We start from the raw sequence: 24815 nt of genomic DNA on the forward strand, positions 1-24815 counted from the left end.
TGTCTCGTATGAAAAGAGCAACAGATGTAGAAACACTTCCTGTTGTTGTTAGGTTAAAATGCAGGTGGTGGGATATGAGTGTCCTAGATGGACTGATCTCAGGAGCAAGAGCTATGCCATTGGGAGTTTTTCCTAGGAAAAATGATGCAAAGATGTAGCTGGAGAGCTGTGTTAAAATTTCTTTCACATCATGATGGTGGACATCTCAGGCAGCGTTGGTCATAGTAGCTTTTGCTTCTGTTATTGCTCTTTTTCCATGAATGACAAGGGATAAATGCAAAAGAAATTGTAGTTTGGGCAGTTTTTGTCCTCCAAGAGATCTTAATTGTATCTGTTTTCCATAGGGAGCTGGTAAGGAAAAACAAACAGTTAATGCTATCTCAGTGTATTGCATTTCTCATACTTTCTGGTAATAAATTAGTGTTTAGTAACATGTTTGATTTTGAAACAGATCAAGGATTTTCTTCAAGCTTATGAGTAATACTTTTTGGGTACAGTTCTTAGTGAAGCAGGCTTTTTTTAACAAAAAACTACTGAGAAACTTTGTGAGTTCTTGGATTTGTGTTATTCCAAAATCCGTCTTGCATTGAAGAGTTTAAATATTTACTATTGGATATGTGTCTTATTTGAAAAGTAAAGCAAAATTCTAAGTTCAAAATCCAAGGCCTGAGAATGTTTCTCTTACTACTTTTTTTTTCTTATCTGTGGGACATACAAGCTTTTCCTAACCAAGATTTTTATGCTTTTTGTGAGTAGCACTGTCTTTAATATATCTCATTCACTTGTCTAGGCTTCTGTGTCTTCCATGTTGTAGTCAGAACTCACTCTTGTTTTTTTTAAAAGGTATTTCCTGAGACTTTTTTTTTCCTAACATGTTAACATCTCTTACAGGGTCTTGGAAAGACACTGCAAACGATTTCTCTTCTTGGTTATATGAAACACTACAGAAATATCCCAGGTCCTCACATGGTGTTAGTTCCTAAATCCACTCTGCATAACTGGGTGAATGAATTCAAGAGATGGGTACCTACACTTCGAGCAGTTTGTTTGATAGGTGACAAAGACCAGCGAGTAAGTTTTGATGTGGTTGGTTTTCCTGTGTAAATTCAGCATGTGATCCTGCTGTCTGTCCTTTACCTTTCATTTCCGTGTAAGGATATTATTTGGATTTGTAGTGGTTAAACAGGAAGACCTACAAGTGCCACCTACTTAAAGTATAACCAGCTTAGAATTCACATGTACGTTGCCCAGCTATTGCTTCATCACTTTACACTCAATTTCTTGACCAAAGGTTTTCTTTCTCCTTTTGTGAAGGCAATACACCGTGTAGGCCAACAAAACTCGATTAATATTAAAACGGGAAAAGAAAGTGTTTAAGGTGCTGTTGTTTGTATGAATTTAGAAATCCATACAAAATTACTTATTTTCTGCTCTGTGTAGCACAGTACGTTGTATTTTCCATAACAGCAGCCCTTAAGAGGATTATGGGTTCTGACACTAAGGAACTGTTTCCTGAAAACAGTCATCAGCTTAATGTTGGACAGGTCAAAGGGGTTTGATTGGTAAAAGTGGTACTCAGATGGATCTTACTTGGCTTGAAATTTGTGAGTTAAAAGAGAAAGTGTGGTTCAGCCTCTCATGGCTGTACTATTTCAATAATTCTCTTTTTGTTACTTTGGTATCGGTTCTTTTCTACTTTTTTGAGTGCAAAGAAAACATAAAAAACATAGAATATGATGGTGCATCTATAGATTTGCCAACTGGAGTTACCCATTTATTACGGAAGGAAGAGAGAGCTATTATTGGTGCCATTAAACTTCTGCTTTTGTCAGCAGATTTTTATCCTAAGGGAAAGTAGCTCTATTTTCAGAGTTTATTGGGTTGGAAATTACAAAAATATTGATGAAACTTTAAATAGTTCTGGAGGTCATTGGTCCAGATTTCATACCTTGTGATTTTTTTTAGCGCATATTTTTTTTAATTCAAAATGTTTTATTCTTTCTTCAGTATATTTCTTGCTTATATGAGTTAAATTCTTGACATTTATACATCTCTGCATTTTGAATTCTAACTAATTACCATGTCTGCTTCTAACCTAGGGTGACAGCATTTTAGAAATTGCTCAGTTAGGCAAATACGTCTGTCTTGGGATTATATTTTGTTTCCAAACTTGAAAAGACTCAAAGCAAACCTTCAGAAAATTTTGAGTTCTGATCGTACAGTTTAGCTATTTGAAAACTTCACATGTAGGTAGTCATCTGCAGTTTCCAAAGCCAGAAGTTAGAGCTTCTGTGCTCTTCCCCAAGGGTTTTAGTAGTTTCAGCACTGATGAAATTATGAAGCTTTACAATGGTAATGTAAATGTAATTACAATGGTAATGTACATTGCTTCTGTAATGGATTTTATCTTTCAAATTTAGTGGCAGTGTTGTTTTAAAATTTTAACAGGACTAGCATGTACTTTTTGGTTTAGGTTTGACAAAGCCTCCATAACTAACTGTCACCTTGTAATCTAGGCTGCCTTTGTCAGAGATGTGTTGTTGCCTGGTGAATGGGATGTCTGTGTAACATCATATGAAATGCTTATCAAAGAGAAATCGGTGTTCAAAAAGTTTAACTGGAGATACCTAGTTATAGATGAAGCCCACAGGATTAAAAATGAAAAATCAAAGGTAATTTGTATGTTCACTGAAAGACAAATCTGTGTGAGTTATGAGGTGGTGATGTGGGGACTAGTAATACTTGTATATTTGCTCATGTCTCAATGTCCTTCAGTTATCAGAAATCGTGAGGGAATTCAAGACTACAAATCGGTTGCTGTTAACTGGAACTCCACTTCAGAACAACTTACATGAACTCTGGGCACTGCTTAACTTCCTTTTGCCAGATGTCTTTAACTCGTCTGAAGTAAGTAATGATTTCTGCTAATGAAATTCAATCAACTTTGCTGGTTTTCCAGACCTGAATATTTATAGTTAGGAGTGTTGGTTACTGATAATGACAGATTGACAATTAGAAATGTTTACAGAATTGTGAAGTAGACTTGACTATTTTTCTCAGCTTGGCCATTTTTAAGGGCCTCTGGGAGCTTAGAAGAAGTAAGAGATATTTAAAATCACAATGTGAAGAAGATGTCTACTGCATTTCAGAATAGATTGAAACATTGTGATGGCTAAAACAATTAACTTAGTTCTTGCAGTTAAATGTAAGTTACTTTGTTGTTTACTAGGGTTTCTTTCTTGTCAGTTGGGAGATACTATAGAATGAACAATAGACTTCACAAAGTGAAGCATGGGCTTAAATGTTTTGATGAAATGGGAGGAAGTGTAACATCTGTAGAAAGGGAAGTCTTGTGTGCTGCATTACAGCAAAATTTTACTTTTTTCCTTTCATTTTTCATCAAATGCTGCAGTAGTACACTTCTTCCAGATGGAATTTGTCCAATGGTGGAGGGATATGAGTGAATCTTTTTCAACAGAAAAGGACTCACATATTGACTTCCTTTCATTATTGTTACTTTTTTGGGAACAGTGTGTTATAGAGCTTTCTATAAAAACAGACCAAAGAGAGCAGTTTGCTCTTTTACATACTGCCTATGTAGTTAGTTGAGTTTTATTTATTCACCATTGTAATGACATTGCACCTTGAAAGACAACCTCTTACATACTAGTGATTTTGTTGATACAGGACTTCGATTCATGGTTTGATACAAATAATTGTCTAGGGGATCAAAAGTTGGTGGAACGTCTCCATATGGTAAGTCTTCCTGCTTTTTCTTTAAGTTTTACTTTTACCTAAGTTTAGGTTTTCTAATGATTCATGTGACAGAATATTAGGGTAAGATAGCTTATTCCAAAAGCTATGATAGAATTCAGAATAGGTTGGTGAAGCTCAGAATATTATTTATTTATTGAAAAGGAAATTGTTTTAGATGGGAAAGAAGGGTCAGTAGTTCTAGCTTTCAGGGTTCTGAAATTTTTGTATTAAAAACACTGGCTATGAAAAGACTATAAATATTTTAGGCAAGCAAAACTAGAAAAGAATCAAGAGGCATAGAACCTTTTTGGCCGGATCTTTGAGTCTTCCAAAGAAAGTGCATGTACATTCCCATGTATTATAACCTGTCCATAAAGATTGCTTTTTCAAATGATCTGGTAATGGGTCTGGTTTTTGAGCAGTTTTGATAGAGAATATCTGCACTGCTTTTGTCTGTTGACCTGCTCAGTGTTTCAGTTTCCAAAATACAGTTAATGATGCCATCTCTTTCAGGTGCTACGACCATTCCTTCTACGTCGCATCAAGGCTGATGTAGAGAAAAGCTTGCCTCCAAAGAAGGAAGTTAAAATTTATGTGGGTCTCAGCAAAATGCAACGAGAATGGTAATTGACATACTTGACTGTGCTGTGGTTAAGGCTTAGAATGAAGGTGCTGCTTGTGACTGGATTGTTGTGTGGACCTTTGTTTAATTCCTTCTGATGTATTCCTGACTCACATATATATTTTCTTGTGATGCTTTTGTGATGACAAAACTACAGGGAGAGTTACCTAATGAAATGAGGGGAAGGGTGAAAAAAGGCCTACTTGGTTTTAGACTTAGGAAAGCTTGTTCTTTCTTTGATGCAGGTATACACGAATCTTAATGAAGGATATAGATATCTTGAATTCAGCTGGGAAGCTGGACAAAATGAGACTGTTGAATATCCTCATGCAGCTGCGAAAATGTTGCAATCATCCATATCTCTTTGATGGAGCAGAACCTGGGCCACCTTACACAACAGATATGCATTTGGTCACCAACAGTGGCAAAATGGTAGTATTGGACAAATTGCTACCTAAGTTGAAAGAACAAGGTATGCATCTCCTTGTTGTTCAAGGGTTGTTTGGTTCAGTGATACAAATGCGAGTCAGTGCTTCTTCATGTTCCCATGTAACCCGAGCAAAAAACAACACACTTCAAGCAGGATTACTGTTGGTTTCTAGCATTTCCTGTTGGTTTCTTCCCAAGGGAACTAGTAGATTCCCCCACATTGGACAGTTTCAGGTCTCAGCTTAACAGGGTGCTGAGCCATCTCATATAAACTGTAATAGTACCTAGAAAGGTTGGACGAAATGATCCTTGAGGTCCCTTCCAGCCTGGCATTCTGTGATGCCAGCTAGTCAAACATTGGGTACCAGAAAGGGTGGTTGCGGTTTCAGCCCAGTAGGCAGCCACAGCCCACACAGCTGCTGTGATGGCAGTGGCTGCAACCCAGTTGGTTGTTCATTGGGTTCTGAAATTCTAAATGGTCTTTTTTGAGGAAAAAAAAATCCCTGTCTGGAATGCAGACTTGCAGAGTTTGATACATCTTCAGTTTTGGTGAAAACATAAGGAAACTTTTTACGCAAACACAGGTTCAAGAGTCTTGATCTTCAGTCAGATGACCAGAGTTCTAGATATCTTGGAAGATTACTGTATGTGGCGAAATTATGAGTATTGTAGACTGGATGGACAAACACCACATGACGAAAGACAGGTACTTAACATTTTATTTCATGCAACTAAAAATAGTGCTTGTGACACATTTGGTTCAACTGACATGTTCCTTTTCTTTTTTTTAGGCATCTATTAATGCATATAATGAACCCGGTAGCTCAAAATTTGTGTTCATGTTGAGTACACGGGCAGGAGGTCTTGGGATCAATTTGGCTACTGCTGATGTTGTAATTCTGTATGATTCAGACTGGAATCCACAAGTAGATCTTCAAGCTATGGTAAGAATCCAGATGTGGTGCTTTTTTTCCCCTCTTTCTCACAAGAGTTTTACTAGAAAGGTGTGGTTTTGACATGATACAGTATTTCCAAAATAAATTGGTATTTTTCTTGTTTTGAGACAGGAGTACTACTTTTAAAACTGATTTTCAGTTCCTGTCCAGCTTCCACTCTGTGGAACCCTTGTTCACATTTGGGATATACAATGATTTATGCAGGAGCAAATCCTGAGTATATGCTCAGTACTCGTAGTAGTAGTTAATGAGAACAGTCTGTTTTGTTTATAAAAAAAAGAAAAGTTTAACATGGTATGTGTTAATCCTAAAGCTTTACTTCTGTGGGGCATATAGGTGAATGTGCTTACATTGTGTTCTCTTGACACCTTGGAAATGAGACAACGAAAAGCTGAGCTAAACCTTTCAAAACCTGCTTGTAAGGGGTGGGGGGGGGGGGGGGGGGGGAGGCAGTAACTGAGCAAGCTCCTTTTAGCAACAACCTTTACATGATTTAGTATTTATTACTGACCACATTACTGACCACATAAGACAGTAAAGCTATTTAAAAACTACCAGGATTTTTTTTATTATTTTTTTTTTTGACAAATCAGGCCTTTCAGTGACAAATATTGGAAATTTACTTTTATTCATTTGAGTGAAGCTGTAGGTTCTTAAGTAGTTGAGCAAAGATTAGTTCAAAAGCATGATGGAACTGGTGTCTGGAAGCTAAAGCGAGATAGTTCCAGCTACCACTGAAGGTGTATGTTCAGAATACTAATTCTCAGTATGGTTAATGATTTGCCAGCCAGGTGAGGTGATGCATTGTATTTTTCATGAAGTATTCATGTCACAACTGAACAATTTTGAGAAACTAGCTTTTGGCCAGTACAGAGATAATTTCTTAAATGTGTTGATTTTACAGAAGGTCACATAAGGCCAGAAGCATCCAGTCCTCTTTGGGGGGGGAGGGGGTGGGAGGCAGTAACTGAGCAAGCTCCTTTTAGCAACAACCTTTACATGATTTAGTATTTATTACTGACCACATTACTGACCACATAAGACAGTAAAGCTATTTAAAAACTACCAGGATTTTTTTTATTATTTTTTTTTTTGACAAATCAGGCCTTTCAGTGACAAATATTGGAAATTTACTTTTATTCATTTGAGTGAAGCTGTAGGTTCTTAAGTAGTTGAGCAAAGATTAGTTCAAAAGCATGATGGAACTGGTGTCTGGAAGCTAAAGCGAGATAGTTCCAGCTACCACTGAAGGTGTATGTTCAGAATACTAATTCTCAGTATGGTTAATGATTTGCCAGCCAGGTGAGGTGATGCATTGTATTTTTCATGAAGTATTCATGTCACAACTGAACAATTTTGAGAAACTAGCTTTTGGCCAGTACAGAGATAATTTCTTAAATGTGTTGATTTTACAGAAGGTCACATAAGGCCAGAAGCATCCAGTCCTCTTTGTGATGCAACACAAAAAAAACCTCTTCACACACTGTATTGATCTATGACATCTGGAGCTGTGGTCATTGATGTTATTTTAAAAACACCCCAAAACTTGCAACGCAGATAAGAATATGCTGTCTTGGGTAGTCATGTTAATAGAATGTCTATAAAGCTTTAACTAACCTCCACTATTCTGTTTTCTAAATCAGTATGTTGAAACTAATGAAAATTGAAGACTAATTATATAGTCATGCTGGAAACCAAATACTGATGTGTTTGTTTGTTTGTTGTGTTATGTGTTGGGGTGGTTGTTTTTTTTTGCCTAGGATCGAGCACACAGAATTGGACAAACAAAGACTGTGCGAGTGTTCAGGTTTATTACAGACAACACAGTGGAAGAAAGAATAGTGGAACGTGCTGAAATGAAACTCCGGCTGGATTCCATAGTCATTCAGCAAGGCAAGTATATGAAGGCAATTTATATAGAAGATCTGAATCCCTTCCCTTCTTCTTCTCCCCCCACCCCTTTCTGCTCCTTCCCTCCCTTTTTTGATTACCTTCCTAGGGATACACATACAAGTGGATATAGTCAGATTTATTTGATGATTTTTATTAAGCACTCAGCTTCTTCTATTGATGGAGAAATTCATGCCTTTCCTTTTTTAATAGATGAGGAGAAGTGATGACAGTGTCACCTTCTTGGTTGATTTAACTGTAATTTGTAGCTTTATTTTTGAAAAAAGGCTACAGTAAGTTTTGACTGGAAAGTGTGAAGACATGCACCCTAACAAAGTTTATATGGAAGACCTGACATCCAAAGTGGTGTTTGTTGAACACAATTAATGAATAATAAACCAAACATGTCTGGTCAGGGATTTTGCTGGCTTTTGGGTTTGGGTTTTTTTTGTTGTTGTTGTTGTTTTTCTTAATTTGGAATTTCCTTTACTGAGAGAAAAGGGTACAGTTTTAACTTGGAAATGTAAGGGGAGTAAAGCTTCTTCTGTAATGTAAACTCTGTAGTTAGTTGCTGTCCTCCAATGCTTTTTTTTCTTCAGGAAGACTGGTGGATCAAAACCTGAATAAACTTGGGAAGGATGAAATGCTGCAAATGATTAGACATGGAGCAACACATGTGTTTGCCTCAAAGGAGAGTGAGATTACAGATGAAGATATTGATCACATTTTGGAAAGAGGTGCAAAGAAGGTGAGACAAAAGCTCAACTGTAGACTTAAATTCAAAGGCAAGAAAGTATATCCCTAGATGATAACTTGATGGTAAGCTGGGGTGAATGGGATTTTTCATATTGGTCAAAAAGTGCTTGTGTTTTCTCTTGTTGTCAGTCATACTTTTGATGATGTAACTCACAATTGCTACCATTTCCTCTCCCAAGACTGCAGAAATGAATGAAAAACTCTCAAAGATGGGTGAAAGCTCACTCAGGAATTTCACAATGGATACAGAGTCCAGTGTGTATAACTTTGAAGGGGAAGACTACAGAGAAAAACAGAAGGTAACATTTAAATTTCTTTTGAGGAAGGCACTAAGTTGCATGATTGAACCATATTTATGTAAGCAATGTTGGTTAAAAGCAATATAAGCTATAGAACTAGTTTAAAAGTTTTATTACGTATTTAATGAAGCAGATGGAGACCTAGTTTTATATAAAACTGGTAGCTGCTCTGAATATTTGGCAAGGCTTGGTCTTAATATTTTTTGGGGTGGTGGGGTTTATTTTTATAGATGGCTTTTACAGAGTGGATCGAACCACCTAAACGGGAAAGAAAAGCCAATTATGCTGTGGATGCTTACTTCAGGGAGGCTCTTCGAGTCAGTGAGCCAAAAGCACCCAAGGTGAGTTAACTAATTTAAATAAAATATTGCTTAAATATGCATGATGAATGGTTAAAGCTGAAAGCAAGAAATTGGTCTTTATTTATAAAAGCTGCACTACCGACTTTTATAAACTGGAGAGGCAATTTAAATTTAGAAAAATCCAAAGGACTTGAGACAAAACAAACTTCTGTAAGAAAAAAGTAAGAGCAGGATGAACCTTCTAAGGTGGTAGGAAGGTAAGACCAAGGTGTTTCTTATTTTTATTTAAGCAGCTGTGAATTGTCTTTACCTGTGGAAGATTTCCTTATTGCTGCTCAGAATGCCTGAACTTTGTTCAAGGGGATGTATGTGTGACTCCCCAGCCACATCCTCCTCCCAAAAGACTCTCTTCCCTTGTCTCACAAGTCTAGAAGTCTGCATGGTTGTACTTGTCTCTTGCATATGGTGTGCATGGTGTGGCCGTTATTTTTTTATTAGTGAAGACAGTGTATTTTTGTAATAAAGCTTTCTTTTTTGCTCATGAACTGAACTCAGTTATTACAAGCAAACAGATTCTTGATGTGAAACGGAGTCAAATACTTTGTATTTCAGGCACCACGGCCTCCCAAACAGCCAAATGTACAGGATTTTCAGTTCTTTCCTCCACGCCTGTTTGAGTTGTTGGAAAAAGAGATTCTCTACTACAGGAAAACAATTGGGTACAAGGTAATTGAAGAATTCACACATTGCAACAGTTTACTGCAACATTAGAAGACTATGTACCTGTCCTGCCTTTCACACCAATTTAAATGAAACAAAATAATGTTGAGCTGAACAAATGATTAGGTTATATTAATACAGGAAGTGAAAATTAGCAATTATCTAAGGAAAAATTAATCAAATTTTACAAAATGCAAAACCTTTCAGGTACCTCGGAATCCTGATCTGCCAAATGCAGCCCAAGCACAAAAGGAAGAACAGCTAAAGATTGATGAGGCTGAACCTCTTAATGATGAAGAACTAGAAGAAAAAGAGAAGCTTCTAACCCAGGTATAGTTGGGTCTTTAAGGAGAATGAAATCAGCTGAGGTTTGTGTTTTACAGTGTTACAATCATAGTATGGCTGGCAAAATGTATTGTAAAAGTTGAAATTAGCCTATTTTGGCAGCTGATAATTTCAGCACTACTGTTTCTGTCCCTACGGAATATCATCACAAGAAAGCTTTATGCCTTGTGAGGGAGAGTGACCAGGGAAGGGGGCTGAGGGCACCTGTGAAGCACCTGGTGGGTGTTTTTGACAAAACATTATCATTATAGATTTGCTTCCCTTGAGGGATTTTTCTTTCTAAAAAGTAATCCCATGTCCTCTTTCACAGAATATTGGTAGGAGGGATTAATTTATGAGATGAAGGCTGCTTTATCTGAAACTAGTAGGCAATTGGAGAACCTGTGCTAAGCACCAGATGGAGAGACTACAGTGACTGCACTATGAAAGCAGTTTTTCTGCTAACTTGAACTGCAGATTAAGGAGAGGTTTAATATTGTTGGAATGATGGATATGTTATGGACTATGTAAAGAAATTACTGAAACAAATTTTGAGAGAGACAAATACCAAACTATGCAATGTTTCCTTTGCTATACAGGGATTCACTAACTGGAATAAGAGAGATTTTAACCAGTTCATCAAAGCTAATGAGAAGTGGGGCCGTGACGACATTGAAAATATAGCACGAGAAGTAGAAGGGAAGACCCCAGAGGAAGTCATTGAGTATTCAGGTAACTTACTTTTTATAAGTAGTCAACTCTGTGAGTCTATACCTAGTGGACCATTCCTAGTTGGAACTGCCTATGAGCATGGTAACGTCTTACTTCTGAGAATTTCTTACTGACTCTTAATTCCTTGAGGATAGAAATTGCAGTGATGGATTTGGGATCTCCTGAACTAGATTTTACCATGTTTAGCCCCTGTGTAATGAAGCTGTACTAAAATATGCATATAAACTGTTACTGACCCACTTCAGTATATCCTAAGTCTACTCTAACTGCATAGTGCTGCCCTCGGTTCACATTTGTTTTTGCAGAACAAAATGCTGAGAAACAATGTTTAGCTGGAGCGATTCCACTTCTCCTTTTATTCCAGTTGTTTTCTTGAATCTTTACACCTTCATTACCTCATCCTCATTGAGAGCGGGATACAGGCAAACATTTGTGACAATATGTAATGGCCATTGGTTGTTGTAACGTAAGTCAACTTGGCTACTTACCTCAGATGTCTCAAATGGTCTCTCTACTGTAATGCAGCTGCAAGGTCTGGGGCTAAATTTCTAAAGGTATACAGCAGCCTATAGCTGTGAGAAATTATTTTTAAACCCATTTTGTTTTAAACACCTAAACTGTCTTTTAGACACTTGCTTTTTGTCTTTGGCCACTCAGGTGCCCTCCCACTTCCCTCTGTAAGAACCAATTGCTGTTACATTTGTTTCCATTTTAAGAAGCATTTTTCTTGGAGAAGGAGATTGGCTGGCTAACAAAAACCTCTCTAGTCTCTATTGAACCTCATTAAAACTGAGGATGCCTGTATTTAACTCTCTTCAAAATAGCATTGGTAATGCTGTGAGGTGGCATCAGGAAGTTCTAGGAAAAGGAAGTAACATCCATCATCTTTTTTTAAGGTAAGCCCTCCTAACTTCTAAAGATGCATGATAAGAAATTAACCAAATGTTCTTTTCTTAGCTGTGTTCTGGGAAAGATGCAATGAACTCCAAGACATAGAGAAGATCATGGCTCAGATAGAAAGAGGAGAAGCCAGAATTCAGAGACGAATCAGCATAAAAAAAGCACTTGATACAAAGGTATCTTTATTGTGTTTCTTGCTTTATTTCCCTGTGCTAATGAGGTGAGATGCTGGACTCTGTGGCTAATGTATGAAGAGGTATGTGTGGACATGTTGGACGCGGTATTTGCCCCTTTCGCATATTCCTCAGCAGTTGCTTCCTATGGCATTTCCAATCTGTGAAGCTCTGCCCTGGCTGATGGCTGTGATGATAACTAGGTATGGCCTAACCTGTTGGTTGTAGCAATTACCTTTATCATAGGAGAAACAGTTTGTAGTGCTGGGTAACAAACACACTCCCAGCAACTACAGGCTTTTAGAAGAAGCAGAATTTCTTTTGTGCCTGTGTAAACTGAAAATGCTGTAGATACATTTAGGGCACTTCAAAAGAGAAGATGAACCCAGCAGAGGAGGCTTTTGTTCTTATCTGTGTTTCATCAATACGAGTTTGGTAATTAACAGATTTGCAGTACATGAAGACTATTTATTAAAATTCCTGCTCCCTCGCCCCCCCAGTTCAGGTATGAAATAAGTTACTTCTTCTAAGGAAGTCAGGAGAAGAATGGTGTCGTGGCTCAGTTAACCATAAGGCAGCCAAGCCATGTGCCTTTCTACTTTTACTCTGCTTTTGATCATTCCTGAGAATTTTTATGTTAAAGAGAATCACTGCCATTTGAAACCTGGCAGATCTTGATTGTTTTCAAATGCAGTGACAGGTCTGCCGTCTGCTGTTAATCAAAAGATCACAGACAAAACTCTGTTTCCTAAACCAAAATTTACCAGTTTAGATGGTGTTGGTAATAGTGTCTGCACAGTTCCTTAGAGTGATCACAAAGTCTAGTTTTTCTAACTTGGTGTTGTACATTTGCCTTTGTGTGATGTTCCATGCTCATTCATTTTATATGATTTTTTTTTGTTCAGATTGGCAGATATAAAGCCCCTTTCCACCAGCTAAGAATATCATATGGTACTAATAAAGGGAAGAATTACACGGAAGAGGAGGATCGCTTTCTAATCTGCATGCTGCACAAGCTGGGATTTGATAAAGAAAATGTTTATGATGAGTTAAGACAGTGTATCCGAAACTCCCCGCAATTCAGATTTGACTGGTTTCTCAAGTCCAGAACTGCAATGGTATGTATTTTTAAACTGATTTGCATTTTGTTCATAAATGTCTGTGATAACACAATTATATATCAGGCTCACTGAAGAGCTTCTGAAATCCTGAGGTAAGTGCACGTACAATACAACCACTTTTTATAGTTTCCAACAGCTGTAGTTAATGGCAAATACAGTAAAACTAAAGTCTTATGGGAGGAGAAATTAAAAATTGAGGTACTGCTTTTCAAAATTTACAGGAATTTCACTTAAATGCAAACATTTTAAAAAGCAAGCACATGCAATTGAAACCAGGCAGTAACTATGAAAAAGTATTTCATTCTGCCAATATATACCAAAAAACTTTTACCTAATTACAGGGATTTCTAATATGATCTTTATGTTAAGTGGCTGCCAGTGTAGTGATTGAATATGTTGTGCAATTTAGGAATTGCAAAGGAGATGCAATACTTTAATCACTCTGATTGAAAGAGAAAACATGGAACTGGAAGAAAAGGAAAAGGCAGAAAAGAAGAAACGTGGACCAAAACCATCTTCGGTAAGATCTAAAATGTCATTTCTCTGGAAAAGCTCATTTGAAGACAGTGCTTTTCTGAGTTTCTAGTGGTGTCTAAAGTTCTATAAGAACAACAAAACCCCTCACAGGGCAATGTTAAGAGCTGCTTAAAGTTTATGCTGTCATGCAGCTTAGTACAGTTGTGGATGTCCAAGGGCAATGAGTTCAAGTTCTGAATTATAGCTCACATGCTTTGAAGCAGATAAAATTGTTACGTTTTGAATCACCTGAGTTGGTAGACTGCATAGGTTTACCCTGGTAAAATAAGCCAGAGATTTATTTGGCCTTTTGATGATTTTTTATCCCTTTAATATTATATGTTTACCAGTGAGGAATGCATAGCCCATGCAGGCCATTCATTCCACCTGAAGAATGCTACAGATCTATTTACAAGTGTTCCTATGCAGACTGCTGTCTACTGCACTTACCTTGTGCAAATTGAAAGTATTGCTAAAGATGGGCATTCCAACTTCACCCATTCCCTTTCCTAGATTTGTTAAAGATGATGTTGCTTGGAGCTGTTTGATGAAAAACTTAGAAGCACAACTTACTTTGCAGATGTGCAGCAATCAATAAAGTTCAGAGTGGTGGATGAATTTTTTTAGAGCTGTTCACAGAATATTTAAACAGATATTTAGAAATACCCTTTTGTAAACAGGAAGATTTACAGCATCCTTAGCTAATTCTATATACTTTTAACCTCTATGAAATAGTACTCTTCCAGAATTGGAAGAATACAAAACAGCAGCTGTCCTGAGGAGGATGTGCATATTTGCCATATCACAATATTTGCAATTAATCACATTTTAAAGATGCCAGAGCATAAAACATCTCCATCTGCTTTGACCGGAAGTGCATTGCTTGCTTATAATCTTTCTGAATCACAGTAACTTACTAAAAAACTCACCTTGCAGGCACAGAAGCGCAAAATGGATGGTACTCCTGATGGTCGTGGACGGAAAAAGAAGCTAAAGCTGTGAATGCAGAGGTTTTATAATCAATAAAATTTAAAAGTAGTTCTTTAATTTACGGGTCTTCATAAGATGTACTGTATAATGTTCAACTATTATGTCATTAAAGGACATCAGGTTCATCTGTTTACTGAACTAGAAACATAGTACTTACTGTAGTTTCACTTTTTTAAATGCAACAGCTGTGCTGAATTTTTTTTACCATTAACACTTGAAGTAATAAATAGGCTTCATTTATTAATAAGGCTTCATGTGACTTTTTTAATTAATGCTTCCACTTGAATACCTGTTTACCTAGGTCATCTCCCAGTGTTGTGGTTTTTTTCCTCTTAGGGTGCTGTGAACTCTTTCCATTAGGATCAGTGGAACTACGTAGTATGTTTTCTTCTTACAAGCCACCACCAGTCACAGCCCATTGCTGGAAATTCTGTGCCTCTGACCTTACCTTTAATGAACTTAATTTTACTGCAGAAATATACCCTGCTCTTTGGCACTAGTGGAAAGGGCCAGGTATTGACCTCAAGAACTCATGATCAGCATAGCGATTGGAACAAAATTATTTTCTGCTTAAAGTCTCTACCAGAAGAAAGGTAAGTCAGTCAGGCTGAGTTTGTACTTAATTAGAACAGCCTAAGAATGGTGGAATTGTGTTTTATTGGCAAACGGCACCAAGTCAGAAAATGTAACACTATGTAAAACAACCCACTTCTCAAACAGCTGAGGTATAAATGTAGAGACAGTCTTGATGACTGTCAAAAGAACTGGTGCTGACTCTAGGTGTGAAGATTGTCATCATCTGGCAAGGCACCCTGTGGCTGAAGTAGAACAAGACTTAAGAAAAAGCTGAGAATGTACAGATGAAGATTTCATGTACAGCAGTACAGTTCTGTCAAGGCTTGACATGAGGCTGCCAATTACACTAGTCCATTAAAATAATTTCTTTTTGCAGGTGACTGATTTGCAGAATACAGGTTGAGTAACTGTACTTGGCTTTTCAAAACATCAATGTATGGTATGTACAGCAGAATTAAGTGCCAATCTACAACACTGTACATGTTGAATTGTCCTGGCAGCCTTAGACCACTGGCTTCTAAGTCCTTACTTGGTGTACCCTAAACAAAAATGCTGAAGCCTTTCATTAAAACCATCCTTTTGCCATGTATCACTTTAATTAAAAAACCAAGCCCAAACAAACAAAAAACCCCCCACATATTAAAAAAGCTAAACCACACTCACCTGCTAAAACTAGCCTAAATAAAAATCTTCAGAGGAAGTAGAAAGGAAAGATCTAATAAGCTGAGCATTTCATTTGAGTCAGCATGCAAAAAGCAAAAGGCACTAAACCTTACAGAAAATATATTTGCTACAATTTTTACTTCTACTTGAAAGAAAATGTATTTTCTTCAGTTCATACAAGTGTGTTTCCCCAGTGCCACTGAGGCAACGTGAACTACTTTTTAGAAGTATTTGATGCTATGTCTATCAAGCAAAGCTAGACAAGCAGTTACTGTACTACCTGGAAAAGTGGTTATTAGTGTTCTGAAATACCAGACTCTGTTTCAGCATGTTTGAAAGCACTTAATGCCACCACCTGAGCAGTAACATACTGTTTTTCTAGTGTGGTTTTACAACATTGTTCTAATTCTCATGATATTGCTCTGCTTATAGATCATTGCAATTACAGCCTTACCTGAGTGAGTCCCCCACTGCTGTCCTTAGGTCTGATGTCCTCATTACAGTTTGAGACAAAACAGTTGCTATTTCTCAGTTAAAAGAACACCATCATCTACTTACCTTCTGTTCTACTACTACCTTCATCCTTCCCCAGCATTAATTATTAAAAAACAACAACAACAAACAAACACCAAAGCAGTTCTACAAAGCCAGATACTGTACATGTACTCAAACCCAGCATCCTTCTAACCACCAGCCTTTGATGGTGGATACAAGGCACACTGACAGCTGCATATATTCAGAACATTACAGAAAAATAGCTAGGTTTGAAAAAGAAAAAAAAATAATCAACTCATGCATGGAGTACTAGTTTGAATTCTATAAAAACTTCAGTCACCCATGAACCTAGTACACCAACCCTTTCAGAATAGCTGCCCATTACAAGTAGCTGATCCAGCATTAGAACTGGAGCAGACAACTCTGTGCAAAGGAGTCAGCCAAGAGCTAGACTGGAGTCTGCTGTTAGGTGAAATGGCAGTTAAAAAGATGAGCACCCAAGCTAGACTTTTGAGCTGTCACTGCTGCTGTGTCGTGCGGTCACAGTGTCGCTGCTCCTGGAGTGGCTGATGGGCACTTTGCTTTTCCCAGGAGAGGGCTTTTTCTTCTGCTTCAACAAAACGAGTTAGGAGCACAGTGCAGATCAGAAAGAGGAGCACAGTGCAGATCAGAAAGAGCAGTCCTGTTAAGCCTCCAGAAATTGGTACAACACTGTTTCCCAAGTCCCTGCTTGTGCTTTCCAGGGCTGGCCTGCGAGGCAGGGTGCCAGCTGGGACCCTGTCTTTCTGGATGACAGCTTTGTCAGAACAGTGAAGTGCAATATGCTGAATATTCGTGCCCCTGCTTTTACCTGCTTCAATGTCTTGTGTGAAGACTGGGGCTTCCGGGTTGGCTCTTCTGATGTGTTTCAAGGCTGTGGTGCTAACAATTCCTTGAGCAGAGAACAACACATGGTGATAGTCAAGACTTCTTTTGCCATTGTGCCTGCGCATTTTCCTTCAGTCAGACTGTAAACAGCGTGAATGTACCACTCTCGGCCAGCTGCCACCTGAAAAAAAAAGCAAAGTACCATATAAAAAACCAACACAACAAAACAATCCCTTCATGCACATTTACTGTCAACTGGAAAACACCAAGCATCAGACTCGCCCTGACAGATGTCCCAAGTTTGCTGCCAAATATATCTAATTAAAGTCAACGGCAGAAAGAGGCACTTAGAGATAGGATTAATCTTTTCTTAATGGACACTGCTGAAGTAGGTCAGATAAGCTGTTCTCAGAGAGCCTGTTTCTTTCTAGTGTTGATGCAGAAAAGTTGCTGCATTTATTTAACAACCACTAGTCTCAGTAATTTAGGCAAGAACCACCCCTCTTCAGGAGACCAAGAAAAAGACTTAAGGAGTTTGAACTAAATGTGATTTAAAGTAGGATGCATAGTTCCCTGCTTTTATTTCCTACCATATATAAACCAATTACCTTTTTTTTTTTTTCAGTTGCAAGAAAATAAAGTTAATTTCTTAGTTGTCTCCTACGTAAGAAGGCCCCCGTGGTAATGTAAATGAGAGACTTCTGCTCCCAGTGACAGGTGCACATGTCTGCAGTTACAACAAGGCTGCAGAAGGGCAGCTCAGTGGTACAAAGCAATGTGGTCATTGTTTCTGAGCTGCTAGGGAGAGGGAACACAGTACCCACGATCATGTACATGTTCTGTTCTCCACTTTGGTCGTCCTTTCACATTAAAGAATTTCTGTGATAAACATTTCAAACAACATACCTGGAAGAGCTGGCTGAAACCATCAAAACCAGGCTGTTTCAATAGAGGAGAAGCATCTGCATGATCAGCTGCTAACGTAGCATGAAACTCCAGGTTTCCAAAGGCTCTTGTTTGTGTCCCAGGTTGAGCTTTATCCTAAAGGAATTAACTTTAGTATTTCCAGATTCATATGGAAACCAGGGATCTAAAGATACATGCTACCGTAAGTCTTTTTTTACGCACCAGAATCTTAAATCTGTGCAAGAGGGAAGGTGAGTCAGCCAGGCATCCATATTCCAGATTATCTGGGCTGTATTTGGGCACGTACCCTCAGCACCGGTGCAAAGGAAAACCTTGATGCTGCAGCTGAAGGAGTCACCGAGACTCTGAACTGGATCCACCATCACTTGGCCATAGATTTCAGATCCTAGTAAAGCAGATTAACACATCTTACATTCTACCAGTCCATTTTAAATTATTAAATCAAGTTATTACCAAACCATTGCTCTAAAAAATTCTCAGGACAGGAACTTAAAGTGTATTTCCTTTTGTAAATCAGTGAAGACAGGATGTTCCATGGCTGCTATTACTAATATATTATGGGGTTTAGTCTTATTTGCTGTTACACTTAATACTTTTCTTATACAGCACAGCTCTTTTAAGCAAGCTTTTCCCTTCTCTTCACTAGAGGGCAACCCATATTCATGTATAGCAAACCACCCAATCTGACAGCGTTATGGAAACAAGCAAAATAAAATTCTTAGCAGGACATTCAGGTTTCAACTCGCTAACTCAAATAAGGGTCCAAGTAAACAAAAAATTATTTCTGGTCCAATTAATGTCATTACCAGGAGTTTCTGTGGAACCTGATAACAGCTCCAGTCAGTGAGTAAGTATCATGAGAGCACCTGCCCTGGGCCAGAAGTGAAAAAATCATCAAGAATGAGTCTGAGCAGCTTGGCTGAATCCAGCTGCAGTTGTTGTGTATCCAGTCTGAAACTGAGAACAGCTGCATGGTCAAGTCAAGGAGCCTCAGGAGTGCAAGCATTCAGGTCTTGCATTTCTAACTAGAATAACCTAAGCACTGAAATTACTTACCTCACCCTGTAAATGGAACAAAAAGTTTTATCATGGGCAGATTCAAAGCAGAAAAACCAAAGCAAAGGGAATATGTGATTATTCAGTAAACCGAGCAAGAATTTTCAGAATTGCAGTTTCAGATGTAAGCACCTAAATTCTGCACCTACTTTTGGAATGCTTTTCCTCTCTGAGCCTGTAAATGAAACCAAAGCCTGTTTCAATTACATTAAATTACATCATAATTTCACTGGTTCTGTATTTTACTTTTCTGCAGTGGAAATACATAGACTATGTAGGATTTATAAAACTAGTAAAATACATATTCAGCTCTTGTTAAAAGAGGTTCTGTTTTAGCTTTCATAATATGCTGAAAATGCAATTGACTTCTTACCTTTGGTAAATGCTACATCAGCTTCTTCTCCAAATCCCATTGACCCATCAGATATCCAAAGCTCCTTTTTGGATAGCAGAAACATTTGAGTATTTAGAGTGAACTCTACTGCCACTGGGTCACTGACCTGTGGAGCAAAGTGATATTAAATGTTTAAAAAAATGCCACCAGATAATGAAGCAGAAGGCTAAAGAGTAGCTCAAATGGTCACAATGGCTGAATGGCACTGACACTGACAAGGCCCCTGAGCTATCCACTATTTTTTTGGAGGGGGGAATAAAATCAGGTAATTTTTCATGTTTTGACTAAAGTATACAATATATACGAGGTTTTAAAAAGTTCAGTAAATTCACTGGAAGTTAGGTCTCAGATTCAAGGCCCTTGGTCTACAGCTGCTATTCAAGTCATGCCTGCATCAAAAGAAGCATCACCAGCAGGTCAAGGGAGAGGATTCTCCCTCTCTGCTCTGGTAAGACCACACCTGGAGTACTGTGTACAGCTCTGGAGCTCCAGCTCAGGAAAGAAAGACATGGAGCTTATTGGAGAGGGTCCAGAGAAGGGCCACAAAAATGATCAAAGGGCTGGAGCACCTCTGCTATTAAGACAGGCTGAGAGAGTTGGGGCTGGATAAGAGAAGGCTCTCAGAAAACCTTATAGCAGCCCTCCAGTACCTGAAGGGGCTACAGGAAAGCTCGGGAGGGGCTTCTAGCCAGAGAGGGCAGTGACAGGACAAGGGATAATGGTTTTAAACCATTAAAAAGAGAGTAAATTTAGGCTAGACATCAGGAAGACAATTTTCATGTCTGTTTTGCCTGCTTTTTTTAAAGAGTAAGCAAATCCTAGACTTAAGTCTTCAGCTGTTTAAGAAGTGGAAGAGATTATTTAATCACTTCCAAAGAGGAAAGTCCCAGCAAAACAAAATTGCTTCTTGATACTCACCATCATCTGTATCAGCCAAGATTATTACTTTAGTGCTTGGGAATTCAGTGCCAATTTGGCCACCCACTGGTATATTCAAAGAAATACTGAAGGTCTCATCTTCCTCATAGAGAGAGTCATCAATAATAACACCACACATTTTCGCAGCCTCATCCTTATTAAAATGAACAATGCTGCTATGATCTTCAGGACATGAGATGTAGTCAGAGTAAGACAAGACAGTGGATGGTACTGTTCCAGTAGCAGAATCTATGAGGAGAGGGGGTAAAAAAAATAATTACAGGGACTCAGGACTTTAAAGAAGTGGAAGAACAACAGCCCTTTAAATGAAAGAAACACAGAAAAAGTGTTTTAAGTTGGAACTGACTAACAGATGGGCTTTGGTACTGAGATAACACAATAATTCTTCTTCTTTATAACTACTTTTCCAGTAGCTCCGGGGGCCCCTATACTATCATCCAGCACCCCCAAAAAACCATTCCTGCAAAAAAAAATTCCTGCTCCTAATTCACTATTATTTCTAGTTACCCTAATTCAACCTTTTTGAGCCTTAAGTAACTTGGTAAGATTTTCTGTGCTTGAATACACAACCAAAAAAGGGAAAAATCTGTTAAGCCCTTGTAAGTCACTACTGAAGGAATAAATGAACTCTGAATGCCTGACACTCAGAAGATTCCTGCCAACCACTCAGGCTGACTCATGCAGGTAAGGATAAGTTAGAAACAAAAGAGATTAAAAGGATCTTCTGAACCAGAAGTTTAACTAGGTCACAGAACTAAGGATGATACCTCATTTTTCCTGCCCATGAAACATTCAGAATGCTGGTATCTCAAAATATGACAAGGTGATAGAAGACTTCTATATAAAAAAACAATTTTCCCAATAAAAAACATTCATATTTCACTGCTCAGGATAAATGAAAACCTCTATCTTAAGCCTGGTTTAATTTATAAATACCCATTACCTTATCTTTACTATATTGTTTTGGAATGCACATTTCAATTTTGATTAAGAGGTATCTGATGTATTTTATAATATCTATTTTTATTAAATAGCTGATATTTTATCTCATTTTTTCAGTTTGTAACAGGCATATTTTGTATTCAAGAACTATATTTGAAAAATTTTTGAGATGTTAAGATTTAAATTAGTTGAAGAAATAATTATATTCTCAATTACTTGTTTGTACTAACTATAGAACTTGAGTGACTAGCACCATGCTGAAAGTCTGTGCACCAGCACAAACTGACATTCACATGTATCTGAATATCTAGCAAAGACACAGTTGTGATCAGAACTTTATAGCTGGCATTCAACCTAAACAAAACCCTAAAACCTAATTTGATTTTAGAAATGGTTTAACTCTAAATCTACATCTCTGTGGTTCCTGATACACTCCATACATCACCTTGATTCATAACACAGATTCATAAATGAGTTAAAAATCATTATGACAGATTCATGCAGCCTTTTGAATCAGTTACGTTTAAACAAAAAGTGATACTCAATGCCCGTTAAGTCTGTCAATTTTGAAATACCAGCTCTTGCTGAAACAACTGAAAGCCTGATTGGGCATCTTCCAGATACACAGTCAAAAAGCAAAACCACTGATGACAGGAAACCCTGGCACTAGGGACCTCGGTTCTCATTCAGGGTATTTACAAATGTACAATGATCAGTCAGAACCTCAAGAGGCAAGGTACAGGGCTTAAGACTGGAAGAATCCTTTTTTCCCTCTAAACATTCATTGCAGGGACAGGCATTTCTTTTTCATCAGGAAAAGCTGCAGGAAAAAAAAAAATTGTGCCTCTTTGAAAAAAGGTATACTTATATGTTTATCCATACATATACACATACAAATGTATGTATACATATATGTCTACATAGAGTCATATACATATTTGTGTGAATACATATACACATTCTTACATTTTGTGCTTTCAAACAGTGTTTAAGCAGAGAACTACCCACATAACTTGCCTGCAAAAATCCTGTTCCAGCTACTGAAGTTACCGGCAATACTTGCTTACAAACAACTTGCATTTGCTCTCTTAGTTATCTAAATGCAACTGTTATGCTGACTAATCCATTACCTAGCTAGATAACATACTTTGGTGTGTAGAACAAATGACCATCAGCTCTTGACTGACATCTCCAGACCTTCTAACAGGAATCAGCAGTTCACCTACGTTGTCTTCTACTCTATATTCCAGCTGAGGAATGTACACAGTAGATACTGAAGAAAAACAGTGAGAGAAGAGGAGGACCAAGGCTGAGCACCTGTATGCAATCAAGTGTATGAATTTAACCAGGGAAGAGGTATAATAAGAAATAAAAATTCTTTGTTCAGCTAGGTGAAGCTTTAAGAGAAGACTGAACCACAACAGAGCAATGACAGATGAGGTATACAAGTACTCACAGGACCTGCAAGTGAACAATACTGCACTAAATTATAAATTCTCAGGGAAGGAGAAGTAATACATACCATCACCAGGATCCAAGGTTTCAACTGTTGCTATTGCTGGAAACTCAAGGGCAGCCATAGCTGGATCAGACAGAAGAATGTGGTATGTTTTGGATGCCTCTTATTCATTGTCTGCAAATATCCTCACTGGCCAGGTAGCTGAAGCCTGTCCTGGATTGACCTGGATCTGTTTCTGACGTTTCCCTTTGAAGTCTTTGTCCTTTACTGCTGTACCATCTTTGGTTTCAATACCTGCATTAAAAAAATGAGGAATTATTCTCCATGCATTTTAAAGTGTTACTAAAATTTTAAAACAACAAAAATAGTTTTAAAATACTAACCTGGCTGTATCACACTTTCTCTAATATTGTTGCATAGCTCAGTAGGGTCCTGACAACATTTGTGTTCATAAAGAATTGTATTTGCATGAAAATGACCACTGACTTCACCTGCTGGGCACATAAAGCCCGTACAGTCAAAGCTACTGAGGCACAAGGTTATTTATCAAATATGATTGCACAGAACTGTTTGAGATGGTCAGTTTTTCCATCTATACAAAAATGTGTGAAACAGGTTTTCCAGTTATGTCTTCAGAAAAGATCTATCAGTCTGTTAGGACATTTATGCCAATTAAGGTGTACAATGCTTCACTGATGGTATAATTTGGTCACCCACATAAAAAAAAAACAAACAACAACAACAAAAAATAAACAATGAAAAAACCCCATGAAAATCAAAACTGCAAACCAAAGCAAAAAACGACCCCACTGTACACGTCTTTCAAATGAATAACTTTATGTTTTAGATTTTGTGCTCACAGTTTCTGCTACGGCTCTGTATCTGAGCTTATTTAAGACCTGTGAAGTACTGTTAGCACTTTCACCTGTACACTAAATAACCCCTAAAGACTTTTGCATCAGGGTCTTGGTTCTGCAGATGCTCTCCTAGCCAGGTAAGTAAGTGGACATTTGATGTGGAATTGCAGCTCAGGATGATAGAACAATGTTTTCAGGATATTTTTTTGTCCACCAAGCTATGCAAATTTGCTTCTTCTCTCCCACCACCATTTTTTCTTCCTTGTGTAACTCTACACTGCAATACTTAGGTCAGGTACCCATCCTCTCTACTAGGGTATTACCCAAGCAGAATCTTTTCCCTGTACAGGTTTTAAAGACCACATATTCTCATCTTAATAAAAAACACAGAGGGTAGTTACATTCAGATTCTAGGGCTAGATATTAATCCATTTAGTTCAAAGTAAAGCAGCAGGTAAGGATTTAAATCCAAGTAGGTTTTGTTTGCTATTTAGATCAAATGGCTTTTACTGCAGCATAAAAAAGGATGATAAACCATGAATGTCTTGAAAGAGCAAAAACAATATCCAGGAACATGTGTTATTGGAAAGTAGCATGCAGGGTGCTGTAAGTGACATAAGGGATTCATTCAGCTTTTACTATTAATGCAGCACAGGTATTCAATTTTTTTATTTTTAGTGTGTTTTTTTTTTCAAGTGAGACTGTACCACACACAAAAATATATAATTGGAAGACACTCAAGAAAATATTTTTTAAATAGAAAGAGTTGTTACACATTTTTAAGTCTGCATATCTTTATAGCTAAGTTTCTCATTTGTTTTAATCAAAGCTGCACACATACTGGCAGAATCCAACTGTGAATGCAATGAAGTGAAGATCTGTAGCTCACCATGGGGTTTTTTAATTCACTACTGCCTTTGGGTTCAATCCAGCATTAGTTCAAATGTAATGAAAAGATGCTCAAATATCTGAACACCAGCAATTATGAGTCATTTTACCTTCCCAGTTGCAAAGATTAATCCCTCAAGTCAATTGCCTACATGTTTGTGAGAGAATCTGATGGCTAGCAAAGAGCTTCTGGTGTCTGAAATAATTTCAATATAATTCCTAAATCCCCACAGTTTTTCTATTCCACAACTGCTTAGGTTTCAAAT

The 24815-nt window shown here is 37.7% G+C and overlaps 1 protein-coding gene across 1 annotated transcript in view; it reads left to right on the forward strand.

Annotated features, from left to right (window-relative positions):
- Positions 1-14730, forward strand: part of SMARCA5 (SWI/SNF related, matrix associated, actin dependent regulator of chromatin, subfamily a, member 5) — a 21715-nt gene extending 6985 nt beyond the window's left edge. The window contains exons 6-24 of the mRNA XM_010008998.1: positions 892-1071; positions 2517-2672; positions 2776-2907; positions 3688-3756; positions 4270-4379; positions 4624-4850; positions 5392-5513; positions 5599-5751; positions 7524-7656; positions 8253-8401; positions 8589-8708; positions 8939-9049; positions 9623-9736; positions 9938-10060; positions 10654-10786; positions 11744-11862; positions 12765-12977; positions 13390-13500; positions 14433-14730. Coding sequence (XP_010007300.1) covers positions 892-1071; positions 2517-2672; positions 2776-2907; positions 3688-3756; positions 4270-4379; positions 4624-4850; positions 5392-5513; positions 5599-5751; positions 7524-7656; positions 8253-8401; positions 8589-8708; positions 8939-9049; positions 9623-9736; positions 9938-10060; positions 10654-10786; positions 11744-11862; positions 12765-12977; positions 13390-13500; positions 14433-14498 — 2541 coding nt within the window. The 3' untranslated portion in view covers positions 14499-14730. The remainder of the gene's footprint in view (positions 1-891; positions 1072-2516; positions 2673-2775; positions 2908-3687; positions 3757-4269; positions 4380-4623; positions 4851-5391; positions 5514-5598; positions 5752-7523; positions 7657-8252; positions 8402-8588; positions 8709-8938; positions 9050-9622; positions 9737-9937; positions 10061-10653; positions 10787-11743; positions 11863-12764; positions 12978-13389; positions 13501-14432) is intronic.
- Positions 14731-24815: the final 10085 nt, after the last annotated feature.

The sequence above is a fragment of the Chaetura pelagica genome, unplaced genomic scaffold (assembly GCF_000747805.2).
Source record: "Chaetura pelagica isolate M959 unplaced genomic scaffold, ChaPel_1.0 scaffold221, whole genome shotgun sequence".
Lineage (NCBI taxonomy): Eukaryota > Metazoa > Chordata > Aves > Apodiformes > Apodidae > Chaetura > Chaetura pelagica.